At 38.0% G+C, this 19,963-nt stretch overlaps 1 protein-coding gene across 1 annotated transcript in view; it reads right to left on the bottom strand.

The window, feature by feature from the left end:
• The window catches only part of LOC306872388 (potassium voltage-gated channel subfamily KQT member 5-like), a 129,349-nt gene that overhangs the window by 18,483 nt on the left and 90,903 nt on the right, over positions 1–19,963 (bottom strand). The window contains exons 2-10 of the mRNA XM_079420913.1: positions 18,206–18,296; positions 15,997–16,123; positions 9,024–9,199; positions 8,739–8,864; positions 7,561–7,671; positions 6,803–6,898; positions 3,631–3,725; positions 2,729–2,755; positions 355–575 (exon numbers count right to left, since the gene is read on the bottom strand). Of these exons, the coding sequence (XP_079277039.1) occupies positions 355–575; positions 2,729–2,755; positions 3,631–3,725; positions 6,803–6,898; positions 7,561–7,671; positions 8,739–8,864; positions 9,024–9,199; positions 15,997–16,123; positions 18,206–18,296 (1,070 nt within the window). The remainder of the gene's footprint in view (positions 1–354; positions 576–2,728; positions 2,756–3,630; positions 3,726–6,802; positions 6,899–7,560; positions 7,672–8,738; positions 8,865–9,023; positions 9,200–15,996; positions 16,124–18,205; positions 18,297–19,963) is intronic.

Below are 19,963 nucleotides of genomic sequence, written 5' to 3'. Positions count from 1 at the left end.
AATCAGATGGACAAACTATTATTTTAAAAACAACCAAAAATTATGATAATTATAATCATAATTATTATAATCATGCCAGTCATCATTAGCTCTCTAGTGTGTCACTATGGCTGGCCATAATTATATTGGTAATCTGTTGAAATTCTTTTTTTAAATCGGAGCAGTCACAAGAAAAAATAAAAGATTCCCCAGGTTATGTTCAGATTTTGAATTTCATTATGTCTTAATTCATTATGAATTTAATTATATCTCTTCACTACATAGTCATTGTAGAATAAAAAGTATTGAGCTAAATTCTCATTTCAGTGCAATTAAATCACACAGCGGTTATTCTCCAATCAGAGTGTTGTTCACCTTCAGGGGTGGAGCGTGATTGGCTCTTGAGACGGAGGGAGGGTCTGAATCGGGTGCGGTCATTAAAACTCCAACTCTTCTGGACCTTGGCAGGACTCGATCCATCAGTGCTGATCTCAGCTCCAGGCGAACGTCTGTCTGTAACAGATGTCTGCCTGCTTTTAATGCTCTGTCCACGTGGGCTTGCCATTCTTACCCGGTCCTTAAAACTCAGTTTCTGACTGAGAGGGGAAAAAAGAGAGAGAATAAGAGAGTGGAAGAAATAACAGCACTTTCCTTCCTGCCATGAGCCATGGCAATGACCATCAAAGAGCAGCATGAAGTACAAAAAGTGCAGAGGCCAAGTCATTTTGTATTAGTTCTGCATTGCTTGCTTAGCCCCCCATAGTATTAAAAGTGCAGTCAAACAAACACTCTAAACAATCATTATGAAAGAGCCCTTCAGGTATAATATGCCAAGACAAAATCTAATGTAAGAAGAAAGACTCTAGAGGAGCATCAAGAAAACAGGGATACATTTTTTTCAGTTAATTTTCCATGAAATCTACAGTTTTTCATGCATGACTATTAACATGGCAAATGGTCATTTTTAAATGGTCTATTTGATAGCTTTGCTAATTTCAGTTATTAAAATCTCTAGCAATGAATATTTAGTCACATATGAATTCAGAGATATTCACAGTTCACTGACGCAGAGTCCATATCAAGACTTTAAAGGTCAAGTTTAAATTAAATCTCATTTATAGCGAAATGTCAAAATTTGCAGGAAAAAAGGTGAATTGTCTATTGTCAATAGTGTAGCAATGCATAAAGCACTGCTCACAAAGCAGTTTTTTGTTGGTCAATCTAATGAAATTGCGTGACCAACTTAAATTCAATGTAAAGTCTGTGTGGAATTTATTTTGCCATCATCAGAAACTTGCTAACATGCAGATTTCTATTGAAATGATTGGATTTCGAACACAAAACTGCATCGAGCAACAGTAAATGTGACCACACTTTTGGGGTCAGATTTACTAACAGCTTGCACCAGCGCAAACAGATGAGTGTTCTATACAACACTCATGAGAAATCATTATCTGTATTCAGTTTAAGAGAAAATACAATGCAGTCCTCTCTATTTCAGAGAAAACAATAGGACAGACAGCTGAACATGAGTCAGAGAAAAGAGCAGCGGCCACTCAAAAATGCAGCACTGCAGCGAGTCATCCACTTCTGCTCAATAATGTCACATTAGCAACCATACTAATTATGGTATCATTGGCTCTTGGTCATTGATGAGTACTGCATCATAAATGAGTGGATGGATGGTCGTTTCACACAAACAACTGATCAGAACCCACAGAAGGACCATATCCAAACACCTCTTTGAAATATTCACTCTCAGACAATTGTTACAGACAAATAGATGAACTGAATTTATTTGTTCTGCACTTAATAAATTCATAATGATGTGGAAATGATTTTGTCTGGCCTTGTTCATACTGGCCACACTATTATGGCTCAATCTGAAGTTCTATCTTAGTAATTATGCAAATAAAACCACTAGTTCTTCCTGTTATCTGGACTCATGAGAATGATGCATTAGTAGTCTGACTTGACTTTTCTAATTATTTCTCTCTCTAATTGAAGTCAAGGCCCCCAATAATCACATTTGTCTGGTAAGTGACAAAACATGAAAACATGAATAAATCTCAATTATTTGCTATCGCATATTCCATTACACCTGTTTAATGTATACATGACTGATGAAAATTAGAGTGCACTTCATAACAGATGGCCGTAAACAGTCCCAGACATCAGAGGGAAGATGATGTTAGCCGAACTACTAATCAAACATAGAAGCCTGTTTCCTTCTCAAAATAAAATGTAAAAAAGTAAGCATGAGATGACGATTCAAATAAGAAATCAAGTCTCGATTGTGATAAAATCACATCGTGAGATATAAAGTTGCAAATGCAAGAAACAAAGCCATAAGTGAAAGTTACCTGAATAAAATCAAATTGCAAATCGCACCGTATAAGATATAAAGTCACAACTTCACAAAATGAAAGTTACACAGTTACATGGAATATATTATATATTAAGTCACATTACAAAATATGATGTAACATTTTGAGATTTAAAAGATATGAACTCACAAATATTAGAAATATAGTTGGAATTACAATAAATAAAGCCTCGTTTTTAGGATAGAAAGTAACATTGTGAGACAAAGTCGCAATTACCTTTTTATTTTTTATTCCAAGGAAGAAACAGGCTTCCATAGTCAAACGAGGTTTAACACAAGCATAACAACAGCAATGTTTCAAATTCTATCTCAGTTGTTAATTATTTATAGTATACAGTATATAAGATATGGAACAATACAAACCTTGTAGATGACTCTCCTTGATCCTTCCTTTGGGTGGTGTAGAAAGAGAAATACATAAAAGTGAGTTTTTTTCAGCTGAGTCTTCAGCTGACAATTAACTACATATCACAAGAGTTTGATTCACTGGATCCAGTTTATCGTAAAACACTTCATGCATCCTAATGCATCAAAAGCAACAGCCAGTGGATAAATGCAACAATTAGCATATACATGCATATCAAAACATGCAGTATATTGCATGACATTCCAAAGCTCAAGCAAACAAATGTGCCATATTTGAAGCCCTACTAAACGACTAGTTTATTCTCTGTGTATTTATAGTAATGCTTTTTAGCAGGTCTATTTACATTTCATGGTCCTTTGTGATATAAGTGCATATATGAATGACAAGCCAAAGGCGCTGAAGTCTTTTTCTTAATCAGTTAGACAATTTGACTGCTGCTAATGCTATTTACCAAGACGTAGGACTGTTCATGCACTTCTCCTATAATTGGGCCATTATAACAGAATGTGGGCATAAATGCGAAATGGAGAGAAACATTACTGTCCATTCGTATCATTTTTTCCCTTTCACTTTGAGAGAAAGACTGCAATCGGGTGATTTCATGGACAGCTAGCCCTACATTAGACCTGCTTTTGTCTGTAACAATGGTTCCTGGTTTATAATGATTTTTGTGGATGACTATGAACATATCAGAAAAATCTGAAATGGACAGTGTACTTTTTTGTATGTTGTAATGAAGAGGACGTGAAAAGAAGAATGGAACGTGAAGGAGGCAGGCACAATTATGTTACATGGGGAATCAAACAAATAGAGGGAAAGAGGAAAGTTTTCCTCTGTGGAAATATAATGAATGAAGCGAGGGAACAGACAGGAAATGCTGCCAGGGATTTGTACCTACTTTGTAGGACTGCAGGTATGCAGCGCCTTCAAATGAGGTTTCCAGGTAGCAACGGAAACCGAGTTCTCATCAGCCGCATAGCTACGCCACACACACTACATGCAAAAATATATAAAACCAAAAGAACAAGGGATAAAGGAAGAAGAGGAAAAACACAGAAGAAGAACAAGGCCATAGAAGAGAAAGAGAAGAAAAAACAAAAGAAAAAAGAAAAAAGCAGATTAGTAAAAAAAAACTACACAGGTTTTTTTTCGGTCAGAGCAGGCATCCATACATGCCTCAGGACAGGGACTGTAGACTCATAGTAACGCCAAGTGGCCTCAAGGTAAGGACGACTACCATCGGTGGAGTAATATCGCCACGCAGCCTTATTCAGGGTTAGGGAGAGTAAAACATTGTAAGCAGAAATATAAAGCACGTACACGCACGCACACACACACACGCGCGCACACACACACACACACACACACACACACACACACACACAGACACACACACACACACACACACACTTGTTTCCTGTCCTTGTTTCCTGTGATTATTAGTTCATTCTGTTCAGGTGTGTTTGTCTCATTAGTGCATGTATTTAAGTTCCTGCTTGTTGAGTTTCGTGTTGTCTGGTCTACTCGTTACTCCCCAGTGTTGGATGTCTGTGTCTTGCCCTGCCCTGTCTTGCCCTGCCCTGTCTTGCCCTGCCTTGATGTCTCCAGTAAAGGACTATTATTTGAAGTTATATCCTCGTCTGCGTGTTCCTGTGTCCTCCCTCGTGTGTGCACCGTAACAGAAGACCAGACCTTCAAACAGTTAGCAGCGCCCCTTCACCTCGTTTTATTTTCCGTTTTTGAAAAGTTTTTATTTTTGTTCCTGTTTTGTCTGTCCCTCGCGGCATGGAAGTCGCCGCTCGTCATCCTGCCTTAGCCTGCGTCAAGTGGGAGTTCGGAGTGATCGCCGCGAGTCCGCTGGCCGCGAGCCCTCCAGTCTGCCGATCGTGGCTCCCAACCTCGCCGCTCTCCCAAGCCCGCCGTTCGCGGGAATTCACGCCGCCGTCCGCGGGGAAAGCCAACCCGCCGTCGGCGGCTCCCCCTATTCACGCCACTTCCCGCGGCTCACCCAGGCCCGCCGGTCCGCCTCTGACTCAATGCCCGCCGGTCCGCCTCTGACTCAATGCCCGCCGGTCCGCCTCTGACTCAATGCCCGCCGTTCCGCCTCTGACTCAATGCCCGCCGGTCCGCCGTTGACTCAATGCCCGCCGGATTGCCGCTGACTCAAGCCCACCGGATTGCCGCTGACTCAAGCCTGCCGGCCGCCACCTCTGACCCTATCCCCGTGGATCAAGTCCACACGTCACGGCCAGGAGTGCCATGTGTATGTCTAGTTGTGCCCACAGGAACATTTTAATCTTACCATGTCTTGTCTTGTCCATGGAGACTCGTCTGGGGCAGGCGGCTCCTTGAGTTGTGACCATGGAGGCCAGTCCCAGCCGCTTGCCCCCCCTGTCGCAGAAGTGGAAGAGGTTGCTGAGGGACCCTGTGAGGGCCCCTGACTCCTCGTCATGCCCAGAGGAAGCTTCAGCTTCCTAGCCAGCCCAGGAGGGCTTCTGGTTCCTGTGGGATGTCCTGTCCTGTTTGTCTGACCCTGGAGGGTTTCCTGTCTTGTCTTATTTGTCTAGCCCCGGAGGGCTCCTGATAACCCCTGGATTCCTCAAGGAAATTTTTTTGGGGGGGGGGGGGGGGTAAGAGGGATACGGCTGTAGGGGCCGGGCCGGGCCGAGGGGTCCGAGGCCAAGGCCCCGAAGACCATCTGCCATGGCCTCCTGAGCTCCCAGCTCCTCCGTCTGTTCCACTCTGGAGGTCCCCGTCCTGTGTTCCTGTCCTTGTCTGTCCTGAGGGGTCTCCAGAGTGCCCACCCCCCCCTCCCCGATGGAACTGTTAAGGCTCGGGACGAGCCTTTCGGGAGGGGGGAGTAATGTCAGGGTTCTGTCATGTCTGTCATGTGTTCCCGCCTCATGTTTCCTTACTTGGTTTGTTTCCTGTCCTTGTTTCATGTGATTATTAGTTCATTCTGTTCAGGTGTGTTTGTCTCATTAGTGCGTGTATTTAAGTTCCTGCTTGTTGAGTTTCATGTTGTCTGGTCTACTCGTTACTCCCCGGTGTTGGATGTCTGTGTCTTGTCTTGCCCTGCCTTGTCTTGCCCTGCCTTGATGTCTCCAGTAAAGGACTATTATTTGAAGTTATATCCTCGTCTGCGTGTTCCTGTGTCCTCCCTCATGTGTGCATCGTGACAAATACAACCCAGCGCTGGGTAAAATATGGACGAACCCAGCGATTGGGTTGTTTAGACCCAGCGGTTGAGTTACAGCCCAGAAGGTTGGGTTAAACATTTAACCCAACTGTTGGTTAAAAACAACCAAGCATGTGTTCTGTCCAATATTTACCCTGCACTAGGTTGTATTTAACCCAGCATTTTTTAGAGTGTATAGGTGTAATGGTTTTTCTACTGTACAAACTGTATTTTCTTTTCCCTTACCCTAAACCTACACCTCAGATAAAACGCTATTTTAGATTTTCAAAACACTTCATTCTGTATGATTTATAAGCTGTTTTCCTCATGGGGTCCCCCAAAAAAGTCCCCACAAGGTCAAAATTTACTGGTATTACTGTACTTGTGGGGACATTTGGCCCTCATAATGTAGGGAGTACCAGTTGTACACACACACACACACACACTTGCATATGTGGTTTACAGGGACTATCTATAGGCGTAACACACAGGTTTCCATGTTTTATGAGGACAATCCCCCAATTCATTTTGCAACAAACTCTTAATTGCTGGTATCAAAACCAAATCTGTCCATATTAAAACCAGCATGTCCAAGCAAATAAAGTGTCTTTGCTGTGAAGTGAACCATATTTGTCAGTTAGGCAAGACTATCTGCAGTCTCACCCATTTCATAAAAGATTTATCAGGCAACAAAGACCATTGTGGTGCATTCAGACACAAATAACAGTTATATAAAAATATATAAGACCATTAGCAAACAGTACTCTACTCAGAGGCATGACATTTAGCATAATCTCTGTCATAAAAATGACACCATAAACCAAATTCTATTGTACAGGATTGTGTAATATCCCCAAATGTGAGGGCAGATATAATGACTCTGGTGTCTGACCTGTATGAGGCAGGCAGCAGGGTTCCTTCTCTTCTCAAAGTGCTTCTGTCTGTGCTGTTCTTGAACCTTCAGGGCAAAACCGGAACCCAAAATACCCTGCAATGCAAGCAAAGTAGAACCATGTCACTAATGCTATAGTTTAGATTGGCACAGTATGACTGTAGGAAACACACTCATGCTAGCAACACTTTGTAAAAGCACTTTCCACTATCAACAAGCAACATTTTATTATATTTTATGTTCACATTAACATACAATGTATGTATTAACATATGTTACACTGAAGTCTTACAAAGTTTGTCTCAGAAAGCTTTAATTGAACTAATATGAGTGGTCAAACTCAGCTCCCTCAATGTTTGTCATTTCATGATAAAAAAGAGGAAGTCCAAAGGGGTGAGCTGTTTAATTCGAAATTAGAACATCAATTTCCACTATTTCCATCAACTCATTTAGGCTGATTTGTAAATTTGGCTTCAAACCTTGTTGCTCTGACAGGGTAATCAGCCAAACTGCCTTTGCATTTCACAAAGACACCAAATAAAATTCTGGTTTAGGAAAATTTTGCAGCCAATAACAAGATTTCATTGTGTACAGAAGGTTGAAAACCAAGAAGAACATCAGCGACTGTCTCGATTAAGCAAATGCTTTATGCAAATGATTTTCTTTAATGGTGTTGTATCTGGAGAAGTGACAAGATAAACAAACACTGGATTAATACTGTAGGTAGTGTAAGGAAACAAGGCATGAGAATGGTTTACCGCAGGCAGAGTGAAGAAGGAGATCCCAAGCAGGGCAAATCCAGCAGATAGCATTCGTCCAGTCCAGGTTTTAGGAGTCTTATCTCCATAACCTATAGTAGTGAGGGTGATCTAATTAAAAAAAAAAACAAGAGGGTCAATAGAGAATGTTTGACTTTGTATCTGTGAACTACAACTTATTATAAAAGAAAATAATAATTTATGACAAAGTCCTTTAGGACTCAGATGTAAAATTGTTTACAATAGTGCAAACAAAATTAAATTTCTATATTTTTTTTGTATTTACATTTTTAAATTTGATTCTAATACATTTATTAACATTACCACAAACTGCATAGGCCAAACATTATTCAACATTATAAATATGACGTAAACTGAACAAAAACAATTCTTCTTTCTGAATGTCTCTTTAAAAATTCATGCTCTAGCTAGACAATTATTATCATGGTCGACATAAACCATGTTTATCTTCACTGAAAGTGAGCTGTGTTTAGTGACGTTTGGGTTATTTTTCTTTTTACCTTGTGAAATTTTGTTTATGGTTTTTGAGGATGATATCAAGCAGCTTGCCCATTTGGCATCTGGCTAAATTGGCTAGCTTTTACCTATTGACAGACTGAATTTGCGTGACCTCATTGTGACCTTATCAGAACAGATGTGCTAGATCATTTTTTTATACTTCTGTATGTTTTTATCTCTTTACTTATGCATATACGTGTATTTGTCTTTTTCTTCTGGGTTGAAACAACATGTATGAGCCTGAAATCTATTCTCAAGGGCATCCTAGCGAGACCAGAGACGGCGTTTGTCATTTGTGCCATCATGATTATCTCCATGGAAATGGAATCTAATGGGCCTCCGTATAACCTTTATGAAAAAGGTTTCAATTTCCCAAACAAGGTGGAAGGAAATGATCAAAAGGCTGAAAAGTGTGAGCCTGAAATTATTAATGAAATTTGATATCAATGATCATATTAAACTGAACCGTCTTGCAGTTTTCCAGTAATGTTGGACATTAGCAAGAGCGGCCAAAATTACCCAGGAATAATTGTATAAGAGTCACAGAAGTGCTACGTATCTGGCACCACAACAACTTTTTTTGTAAAGCTCTGTATAGATCAGAATATTACTCTGGTGAAATGCACCACTGTGAAGAGATGTGGGGTGTGGAGACTCACCGTGCCCCACCACAATGCATCCGCATATGTGGCAAAGTCTTTATTGAATTCCTTTTCCACCAGATAAACCAGGAAAGAGGAAAAGATGAGCACAAGGAACCCAATGTACCAGGCAGTGACCAATTCCTGTTAGACAGAGAAGCAGATACCGACATTTAGAGGATACCAGGATGATACTTACAAAAGTACAAAAAGTACTTCAGAATATGATACAGTAGTTTTTGCTCATAAAACAAAGCATGCATTTAAAGTAACTCAAAAGCAAATAATTCTTATTCTTATTACCTTGCTGTGTGCATAAACTACAGATCCCAGAAGCTTCCAAGTTCCTCCACGGCGGTCCATGCGCACCATTCGCAGGATCTGTAAGAACCGTAAGCTTCGCAGTGCAGATGTTGCAAAAATGTTGCTTTGACTCCCAGCCGAAACCACCGCAACAGAAGCAATAAGCACTATAATGTCTGACGGTTGGGTAAAAGAACAAAAAATTATGTCAGAAAACATTTGAGATGAGTAGCATATTACAGGAAATATAATTTGCCATGTGTGTTTTAAAGGCATTTACAAATCTAAAATATTTATTTAGTTAGTTACAAGGTCCTCTGGACAGTTTAATTCTGAGAGGTCAAATGTTTTTGCATTTGGCAACATACCAGTTTCATTTTTCTCATCTTGTTGGCAGGTCAATTGTTTTTATGTTATAATGCACTATTTTTCGTAATAGATAATAAAAGAGATAATAAAATAAATAAGCAGTAATAAGAAATAAGTGTATTAGGGTGTATAATAGAAAGCTGGCCATTATACCAAATGGGTGATCAGGGCTCAGAAAGCATCCTTTTAAGGAGATTTAAAGAGCTAAACCTTCTCATTAAGACAAAGCTGTCTGTTTTAAAATATGAGGTTCTTAAAAAAAAAAAATTAAATGCACTTTTTTTTTTTCTTCTTTTCGGTATAATCTTTGAAAGTGGCACTTGATTTCCTCGGTGACCTGTCCTTGTAATAATTACTGTAAATCCCATTGGACAGAAGGATCCAACAAATACAGGTTCTTTTCAAAAAATTAGCATATTGTGATAAAGTTCATTATTTTCTGTAATGTACTGATAAACATTCAACTTTCATATATTTTAGATTCATTACAACACAACTGAAGTAGTTCAAGCCTTTTATTGTTTTAATATTGATGATTTTGGCATACAGCTCATGAAAACCCAAAATTCCTATCTCAAAAAATTAGCATATCATGAAAAGGTTCTCTAAACGAGCTATTAACCTAATCATCTGAATCAACTAATTAACTCTAAACACCTGCAAAAGATTCCTGAGGCTTTTAAAAACTCCCAGCCTGGTTCATCACTCAAAACCGCAATCATGGGTAAGACTGCCGACCTGACTGCTGTCCAGAAGGCCATCATTGACACCCTCAAGCAAGAGGGTAAGACACAGAAAGAAATTTCTGAACGAATAGGCTGTTCCCAGAGTGCTGTATCAAGGCACCTCAGTGGGAAGTCTGTGGGAAGGAAAAAGTGTGGCAGAAAACGCAGCACAACGAGAAGAGGTGACCGGACCCTGAGGAAGATTGTGGAGAAGGACCGATTCCAGACCTTGGGGGACCTGCGGAAGCAGTGGACTGAGTCTGGAGTAGAAACATCCAGAGCCACCGTGTACAGGCGTGTGCAGGAAATGGGCTACAGGTGCCGCATTCCCCAGGTCAAGCCACTTTTGAACCAGAAACAGCGGCAGAAGCGCCTGACCTGGGCTACAGAGAAGCAGCACTGGATTGTTGCTCAGTGGTCCAAAGTACTTTTTTCGGATGAAAGCAAATTTTGCATGTCATTCGGAAATCAAGGTGCCAGAGTCTGGAGGAAGACTGGGGAGAGGGAAATGCCAAAATGCCTGAAGTCCAGTGTCAAGTACCCACAGTCAGTGATGCTGGTGTTGGTCCACTGTGTTTTATCAAGGGCAGGGTCAATGCAGCTAGCTATCAGGAGATTTTGGAGCACTTCATGCTTCCATCTGCTGAAAAGCTTTATGGAGATGAAGATTTCATTTTTCAGCACGACCTGGCACCTGCTCACAGTGCCAAAACCACTGGTAAATGGTTTACTGACCATGGTATTACTGTGCTCAATTGGCCTGCCAACTCTCCTGACCTGAACCCCATAGAGAATCTGTGGGATATTGTGAAGAGAAAGTTGAGAGACGCAAGACCCAACACTCTGGGTGAGCTTAAGGCCGCTATCGAAGCATCCTGGGCCTCCATAACACCTCAGCAGTGCCACAGGCTGATTGCCTCCATGCCACGCCGCATTGAAGCAGTCATTTCTGCAAAAGGATGCCTGACCAAGTATTGAGTGCATAACTGAACATAATTATTTGAACGTTGACTTTTTTTGTATTAAAAACACTTTTCTTTTATTGGTCGGCTGAAATATGCTAATTTTTTGAGATAGGAATTTTGGGTTTTCATGAGCTGTATGCCAAAATCATCAATATTAAAACCATAAAAGGCTTGAACTACTTCAGTTGTGTTGTAATGAATCTAAAATATATGAAAGTCTAATGTTTATCAGTACATTACAGAAAATAATTAACTTTATCACAATATGCTAATTTTTTGAAAAGGACCTGTAATAAATCTCAACCTTTTTTGGACTTTTTAGGCCACCTATTATATTTCATCCAGCATTTCATCTGAAATTATATGAAGAGTTGCTTTTCCCACAATGTTTTTTTTAATAACAAAAATTGTGAGAATAGTGAATTAATTGACTAATGATTCACTTTCCAGAAGTTTCAAGAATCGCATGTTCTGGAGAAACATGGTGGAGAAAAAAGATTTCAGATTACATCTTAATTTTGCATCCAAAATAAAAGTTTTTGTTTCATAATATATGTGTGTGTACTGTGTATATTTATTATATATATATAAAGACACACACATACAGCATATATTTTGAAAATAATTACCTGCATTTACATGTATATATTTATATTCATATAATTTATATTATATATATAAATATATTTAATATATAAACATAACATATTTTTCTTAAATATATACATGTGTGTGTATTTATATATACAAACTAAATAGACACATTACACACACATATATTATGTACACAAAAACTTTTATTTTGGATGCAATTAATAATAAGTAATTAGTTTTCTGAGGTCTCCTATAGTGGACTCAGACTCCGTGGTCGACAACACCACTGAATATCAATGAAAGTATGTCTTTTGTTTATAATACGTAAAATGTCTCATTAACCTGAAATTTATTTACAAATCTAGTTTAACTCAGGTAAATAAGAATGACATCTCTTCAGCTCAAACTAGACAAATGACGTCTCAAATGAGAGTTCACAGAGGAACAAAGCCATTTTGTTCATTTAAATTGCAGTATTGAAAAGAGTGACTTGCAAACTGTTATTTTGCCCATATTCTGTGGGAAAAGAGTATTGAGGGAGGGGAAAAGAGAGAAAGAGACAGAAAGAACAAGCGAAGGACACGGGAAGTTCACACAGAAACCACATCCACTTGGAGAAGCGACATCAAACCCTCAAAAAATACAAACAACTCCAAGGCACTACTAAAACTGCAATAATATTTTCTTTCTCTTTCTGATCCTCCCTCTAATTTCTCATATACTTTGTAGTCGATGAACTCAAACTTTCCAGAGAAAGGGCCTTCATGCTCAGCTACTCTACTGCTCTGTGCTGCAGTCTGTCGTTATAAGTCAAATCAACACATTACATGTGTTCTTAAAGTCTTTGGGGAGTCTCAAGCTGGAAGAGAAAATGCTTATTTAGGTGTAGAAGTGCACTCTGGATCTATAAATTATGACTCCGTTATCCAGCACAGCAGAGAGATGACTCATGAACTCAATGAAAAATACATCAGGCCACATGAAAGAGACCACAATTCTGCCCTGTTGACAATTAAAAAATAATGATGAAGTATTATGGAATTTTGGGTCCAAAAGCCTGAAACCTCTAGTTTCAATGCTTTTATTGGACATTTGTCTAACATAACAATTTCAAAGTCCTACTTTTTATGTAACCAGTATTAAGTCGCTGGGGTATATTTGTAGCAATAGCCAAAAATACATTGTATGGGTCAAAATTATCAATTTTTCTTTTCTGCCAAAAATCATTTGGATATTAAGTAAAGATCATGTTACATGAAGATATTTTGTAAATTTCTTACCGTAAATATATAAAAACTTTTGATTAGTAATATGCACTGCCAAGAACTTCATTTGGACAACTTTAAAGGCAATTTTCTCAATATTTGGATTTTTTTGCACCCTCAGATTCCAGATTTTCAACGAGTTTTATCTCGACCAAATATTGTCTGATCCTAACAAACCATACATCAATGGAAAGCTTATTTATTCAGCTTTCATATGATGTATAAATCTCAATTTCAAAAAATTGACACTTAAGACTGGTTTTGTGGTCCAGGGTTACATATATCAAACTTCCTGAATGAGAAATATAGCTATACAATGCAGTATAGAAATGTAACATGACAACTTACTTGACAAGTTAATGCAAGCGAAATAAATCTGAAATATATGGTTTTTTTTTTTCTTTGTGCAGTATGTGATGAACTAACAGCCAGGGGATACCCATTCTTGGTGTTGATATAAACTGCTGGAGGGTACAACAAAATCCCATGCATCATCATCTGAACACCATTCTTTCTTTGACAAGGTTCATTCATCAGTTTAACACTCAAATGCTATTTAATGGTGGCTAAACATGGTATATGATGCATGAATGCAGTATTTCCTAAGACATGTTGCAGCTAGTCCGATGTTTGCAACACTATTTACCCTCAGGTCCTGTAGGACCTCTGGGTACATAAACATTCACTCATAATGAGTTTTAAATGATCTAAAATCAATAACCTGTTATTAATTCTTAGTGCATTCTGTTTCCATTAACATCATATTGATGAAAGGGGGCTGTAAATGTGTGTGTGTGTGTGTGGTATAAAGTGTCTTCAGCCAGAAAGAAAAGGACATAATTCTACGTTCACATGCTATAAAACCACCTTCACAAGGTTCAGAAATGATTTTAAACATTTCTACGTTCAAACTTGTTTCAAGAAGTAGCCTAATGGTTATATGATGATGTTTCACATGGATTTGGATATTGAATGCCTAAAGACCAACCATTAATCAAATTGCTATCACCACATTATTTTATATTATAAGTGGGTATTTTTCAGGTTTAAATTTTTCAGATTTTAGTTGCTGTCTACTTCAGTTCTAGTGCACTAGCATGGGAGTCAAAATCATTTCATTACTGAGACATTTGCTCCCTATAAATTCCCAGAATGCCTGCCTAACAAACTGTGAAAAATAATAAATCCAAATGGTCGAGGATGAGTACAAGTGTGAATATATGAAATAAGTATGAATCTTATTTTCTGTTTTTAAAGAGATTATGATCTCACTAGGGATTAGAGTTATTTTAATTAACTCTAATCCCTAGTGTGCATCAAACCGCACCAATTTCATAATGACACTGTATGGATGCACCGAAGATGCACAATGGTGAGCTACATAAAAATATATTTTTTAAATAGCTATAATTTAATGCACAAACTTGTACAGTAATTGAGTCATCAGTGTACCTGATGTTTGGGATCAAGACCTTTGTTAGTGAGTGGGTTTGTGTTCACAATATACTAGCAAATGGGAATAGGGCTCAGATCAAGGCATGGCTTAATAGAATCTCAAAGGACATTTGGTCTGCACACACAGACACATTATTCCCATTATTAATGACGTTCATTATCCCCTTTTAGATCGATAAGGCCAGGGCTAAGTGTTAGCACTTAAGAACAGACACCACAAACACCTACACACACTTAAACAAAGTAAGACATTATTAATAGCAAAGCCAGTAATGAGCTCACACAGTATAACAGCAGTCTGGAGAACATTAGACAGGTTGAGGGGTCACTGAATGAGAGCTGTTTGCTGAAGTGGATTTGGTATTTTTTGGCAGCCACAACTGGAGGATGCTGGGTAAAAGGTTTGGGGTCAGTGGGTAAATGCAGTAAGGTTATTTTATAAGCATAAGACACTTCCTTAATGGTGATCTACAGTTATGAGGCTGTTGCCTTGGTTACATAGGAATAAACATAATTTGTGTCATCATGGAAGGATGAAAGCTGACTAGTGCAATTCATTTGTGAGGGAGGAAAGTGTTAGTGTTACTAATAGCTGCCAATGCATATGACTAGCATGACTGTGTGAACTGGGGCTGGGAATATACACCTACTGTAGCATAGATCAGATATGTGTACTGGACCGTCCAACGTTTGGGGTAAGAATTTTTTTTGAAAGAAATCTTTATGTTCACCAATTCTGTATTTATTTGATCAAATATACATAAAAAATTGTGCAATATTTTTACAATTTTAAACAACTGATTTCTATGTGTACATATTTTAAAATGCAAAACTGAATTTTCAGCAGCTATTTTTCTGGTCCACAGTGTCACATGATCCTTCAGATTTCATCCTAATATGCTGATTTGCTGCTAAAGAAACATTTTTTGTAACATTGCAAATGCCTTTACTGTCACTTTTTTTTCATCAATTTAATGCTTCTTTTCTGAATATAAGTATGTGCCTTAGAAATACCACTAACTGAATACTGTAGGGTCACCAAATATTTGCTTTTATATGTCCATAATCAGTGATGATGTGGTTGTTTGTTTCTTTAACACGTGTCAAATTCAATTAAATCAGCTTTGGTGAGCAAATAAAATGTTGGTACTCTTTTATTTATATTGTGTAGTACAGAAAACCTTGTGACTCCAGAACATATTTCCTCCAACTTTGGAATGTTCCTTGCAGAGCAAGTCACAAGAAGAAAAAAATGAGGAATAAATTCCCAATATGACTTCACATTTTTGTCACAAATGCAATTTCTTTAAAATCTCATCTACTGCTGTGAGTGAAATGCTGGCCTGTGCTGTTTATGACAAAAAGTGTATATATATTTTTAAATAATGACATTTACAGTTTCATGGAGGTAAGAAATGTTTATGGCTAGTAAATCTGATCAAATCTCTTAACTAGGTTTGAATAGGTTAAATGACAGTGAATATGGATCTCACTCTATCACCTCATTTAGAAATGAGAAAAGTCTGGAAAACCTGAACTTAAACAATGAAAGCTTCATGATTTCATGGAGAGAAACTCTGCACATTGATTGAAGGCTCACCTATAACACAGAATGGCTTCCTTGCGAAGCGAAGTCGTCCCTGCCATCCTCTGTACCGGCAACAACAACCAGCAGACCATATTCGAATGATGTACTCAAGCCCAAACACCACAATCATCACAAACTCCTACAAAGGCAAAGAAAAACATTTGAAGTTTATTTGTGTGGGACTGCACTTGTATCATCTGTGCTTGTGAAAATGATAAGGGAAAGGAAAGGGAAGTGGTGTGTGGCCAAGTACGGTGACCCATACTCGGAGTTTGTGCTCTGCATTTAACCCATCCAAGTGTACACACAGTAGTGAACATACACCTGGAGCAGTGGACAGCCAATGCTGCGGCGCCCGGGGAGCAGTTGGGGATTCGGTGCCTTGCTCAAGGGTCTCACCTCAGTCATGGTATTGAGGGTGGAGAGAGTGTTGGTTATTCACTCCCCCACCGGACCATATACTGTGTATTTAGTGCTACTGCGAATCCTTAGTTTGCCAAACTACAGGCTACTTTAACTTAAAGAACTAAACTACAGTGCAGTCTAAATGTTTTCAAAAATTATTTACTCAGAGCATAATTTATCTGGCCAAAAGAACTGTAATTTAAATAAATAAAAAGTGGAAAAAACATGAACAGCAACATTCACTGTATATATCTTATTATTTAGAAAATTATTCATTTTAAATTAAGCACACTGGAAAAAAAATATCAGTAGAAAAACAGAACTTTTCTGCCAGTACATTGTTTTCAAATATATTTTTAATATGCTTTCAAATATACAAAAAATAGCCAAAAATATCTTTACTAAAATGTGTTTCAAAATTTACATAAATATGTATTTTGGAAAATATATTTTAAATGTATATAAATATATATTTTTAAAAGCATTGAAAATATATATTTTGACATCTTTATATTTCAATGCAAGAAAATGCATTTTCTTGTCCCAAAATACATAAATACCTGTATATTTTGGCATATGAAGGTTGAAACTAAATGTACTTCCTGTTTCAAAGATACAGTATATTTCATTGAGCTTCACTGTTCACAACATATATTTAGCATATATTTCAAATATGTTTTAGCCACATAAAATGAGGTCTTTACAAATATTTCCTTTAACCCTAAAACACAAAGCAATGTAATAAATACTACAAAATACACGTATACCTCAATACAAAAAATCAATACAGAAAATTCCAGATTAATGCGGTACTTTGTACAATTTAGGTGGTTGTGTCAGATTAATGCTTAATTTTGCCCACAGTGAAGCATTTTTGCCTATTATAAAGCATATACAAGCATATACACATATACAAACGTGCAAACACAATAATGCAGCAGATGTTGACTGGTAACCTTATATGGAGTTTCTGACTCAATTCACTAAGGTAAAAGCCATTTTAAAAGACCTCTATTTTGTTGACTTGCATCCTGTATTATCAATTTAAGAGCAGTAGTACGACTGGATAAAAGATCTTCCATTATGATCATATAAGTACTGCCTACAGATCATGAACATCATTCAGATCATGTTTGGTGTCAGCTGAGTCAATAAAACAAATCAGGTCAATTTGTATGGCCATCATTACCAGTACACAAACCAGCAGGCTTCCAGGAACAGAAAACCAGCATAACATGAGCCTTTGATCAAGGGTTCCTATCTCTCACCTGTAGCTGGCTTTTGTCAGGGCTTTGTAATCAAATAACTATTGACAATATTCCATCATGCTGCATTAAAGGGATGAAGTAAACCACAAGGTCTAAAAGTGGGGCATATTTGCTTGCGCTTAAATTGTGATTTACAGATTTGGCTAGCTTGACGTGTTGTACAGTACTATTAAAATTTCACCATATTTGCTTTTAAATATGTGTGGAGACTCATCATATATTTCATTTGGACAAGATAGCAGCTGAATTTGGTGGAGAGCAGAGGCAATTTACTTTAGAGATGTAGAGAATATTGCCTATATCTCCTGTGCCAGGATCCAACTTTTTTCTGCTTTTAATTACAGAAACAGTGAAAATAGCGTAGAAGCATATACTATATTAATAAATGTAGGATGTAGCATTACATAACGTTTAAGGCATACAACTAGCTACGGTATTAGAGTACAGTTAACACAGAGTTCATGTGATGTTTTTCTTTAAACTTCTTAGCATGTTCTCATGCTTTATCCTGTTTGGATTTTGTTTCGACACTGTAGTTCAGCTCTTACCAAGATCAGGAGACTATGAGAGGCCATTTCCTGGTGATCTGGAATGGTTGAGAAGACAGACAGCACCAAGCAGCCAAACACCAGGACAAACCTGTCAAAAAAAAAAAAAAAAACTTTATTGAAAGATTTTGTCACACATGCAAAAAGAATAAAGAAATACAAATAAAGAAAAAAAAATTCTTGTATTTACGGTTCAACGTCATATTCAACTGATGTTGATAGAATAAGGCACTGATTAAAAAAAACTTTCCTTCAAATATTACAAACTCTATACCATAAAGTTAATTTCCCATCAACATTATGAAGTATGGAATAAGGGAAACCGCTGTTCAGAGAACAACTGTGTCTGGAAATTTGCATTATTGACCCCTTCAAATAAGGGGTGGGGGACATCTGTATTTGATCATTGGACTTCTGCGTCAGCCGCCTGATCTCTCTCCCCCTCTCTTCCATTAGCTTTATCTCTCTTGCTCCATGTAGTCTGGTTCCCACTGTTTCTTTTTCTCAACTACTTCTACATCCATTTCCCTGCAAATTCTCATGCCTACATTCTTCTCTTTCCCTCTTTGTGTCTTGCTGCTATTTTCTCCCACATTTTGTAGAAAGGTGAAGAGACACTGAGGACATTTCTGAACAAAAATAAAATGCAATAAAAAAAACACTTATATAAACCTAAATACCTAAAGTAGAAGTATTAGTGAGACAAAACACTCAAACTTTGGTAAAACCCGTCTTCTAAAGCCATGTAACATTACACTAAGCTTCACAGCTCAAAGGCCCATGGAACACATTCCTATGACCTAATGCAAGTGGACAGAACTGAATAGATCAGAGAAAATACAACCTTGACTGACCCTTTGACTTGATGATGAACAGTTTTTGCAGCAGTGTGCTGTTATCAAAGAGCTTTGTACCCAAGAGCATTGATTCAACAATCATTATTTTTACAAATATGTACTGCCCTCTTTTCTATAAAAACAGCTCTATTTTGCGAAATTATTATTAGAGTTAATTAAGCACCATCTTCATCAAAAATTTTGCCAGTGTATGACTGAAAATTGGAGCTCTTGAGACTCCTTTCGAGTGCCATGTGGTTGAGCTGGACTCTGTCTAAACTGACCTGAGTAAACTAGAAGAGGCTGTCATTTAAAACTGTATGAGAAGGGGCTTGTAAAAAGGTTAAAGGCTTCATGCAGCATTGGTGCAGCATTTGTGTGAAAGCAGTGGGCGTGATGGGGCGCCTCACCCTTTGACCTTCCCTCCACTCGGAAACAGCGGCCGAGTTCCTCTACAGAGAACACAGAGCAGAGGGCAGGGGCAGTGTTTTCCATAGGCTGTCATATGGCAATGCCATTGCTGAATGTCTGTATTTGCTCATAATTCCAGGCCTTTCCTGAACAATGTAACTAAAAAATATTGCATGTGCTGTGATTTGGCCGTAGGCATGAGGCTGAAAGTAATCACAGACACGCTTAAAGACATCACATTTAAAAGTTTGATATTGCTTTTATACCACACTGTAAAAAAAAAGAAAAAAGAAGAAAAGTTGAGCAAACTTAAAAGTTTAAGGCAACCAGCTTCAGCAGATTTTTCTCAATTTATTTTTGTAGGAGATTTTTGAGTTCTCTCAACTTTTAAGTTTTATAAACTTAAAACAACAAGTTGAGAAGGATCTGCTAAAAATCTGCTAAAGCTGGTTGCCTTAAATGTTTAAGTTCTCTCAACTTTTGATTTTTTTACAGCACTGTAAAAAAAAAA

Source organism: Barbus barbus (genome assembly GCF_936440315.1).
Source record: "Barbus barbus genome assembly, chromosome: 7".
NCBI classification, from domain to species: Eukaryota; Metazoa; Chordata; class Actinopteri; order Cypriniformes; family Cyprinidae; genus Barbus; species Barbus barbus.
Note: the sequence above shows the minus strand (reverse complement) of the source record. Positions and strands in the feature narration are given on the sequence as shown.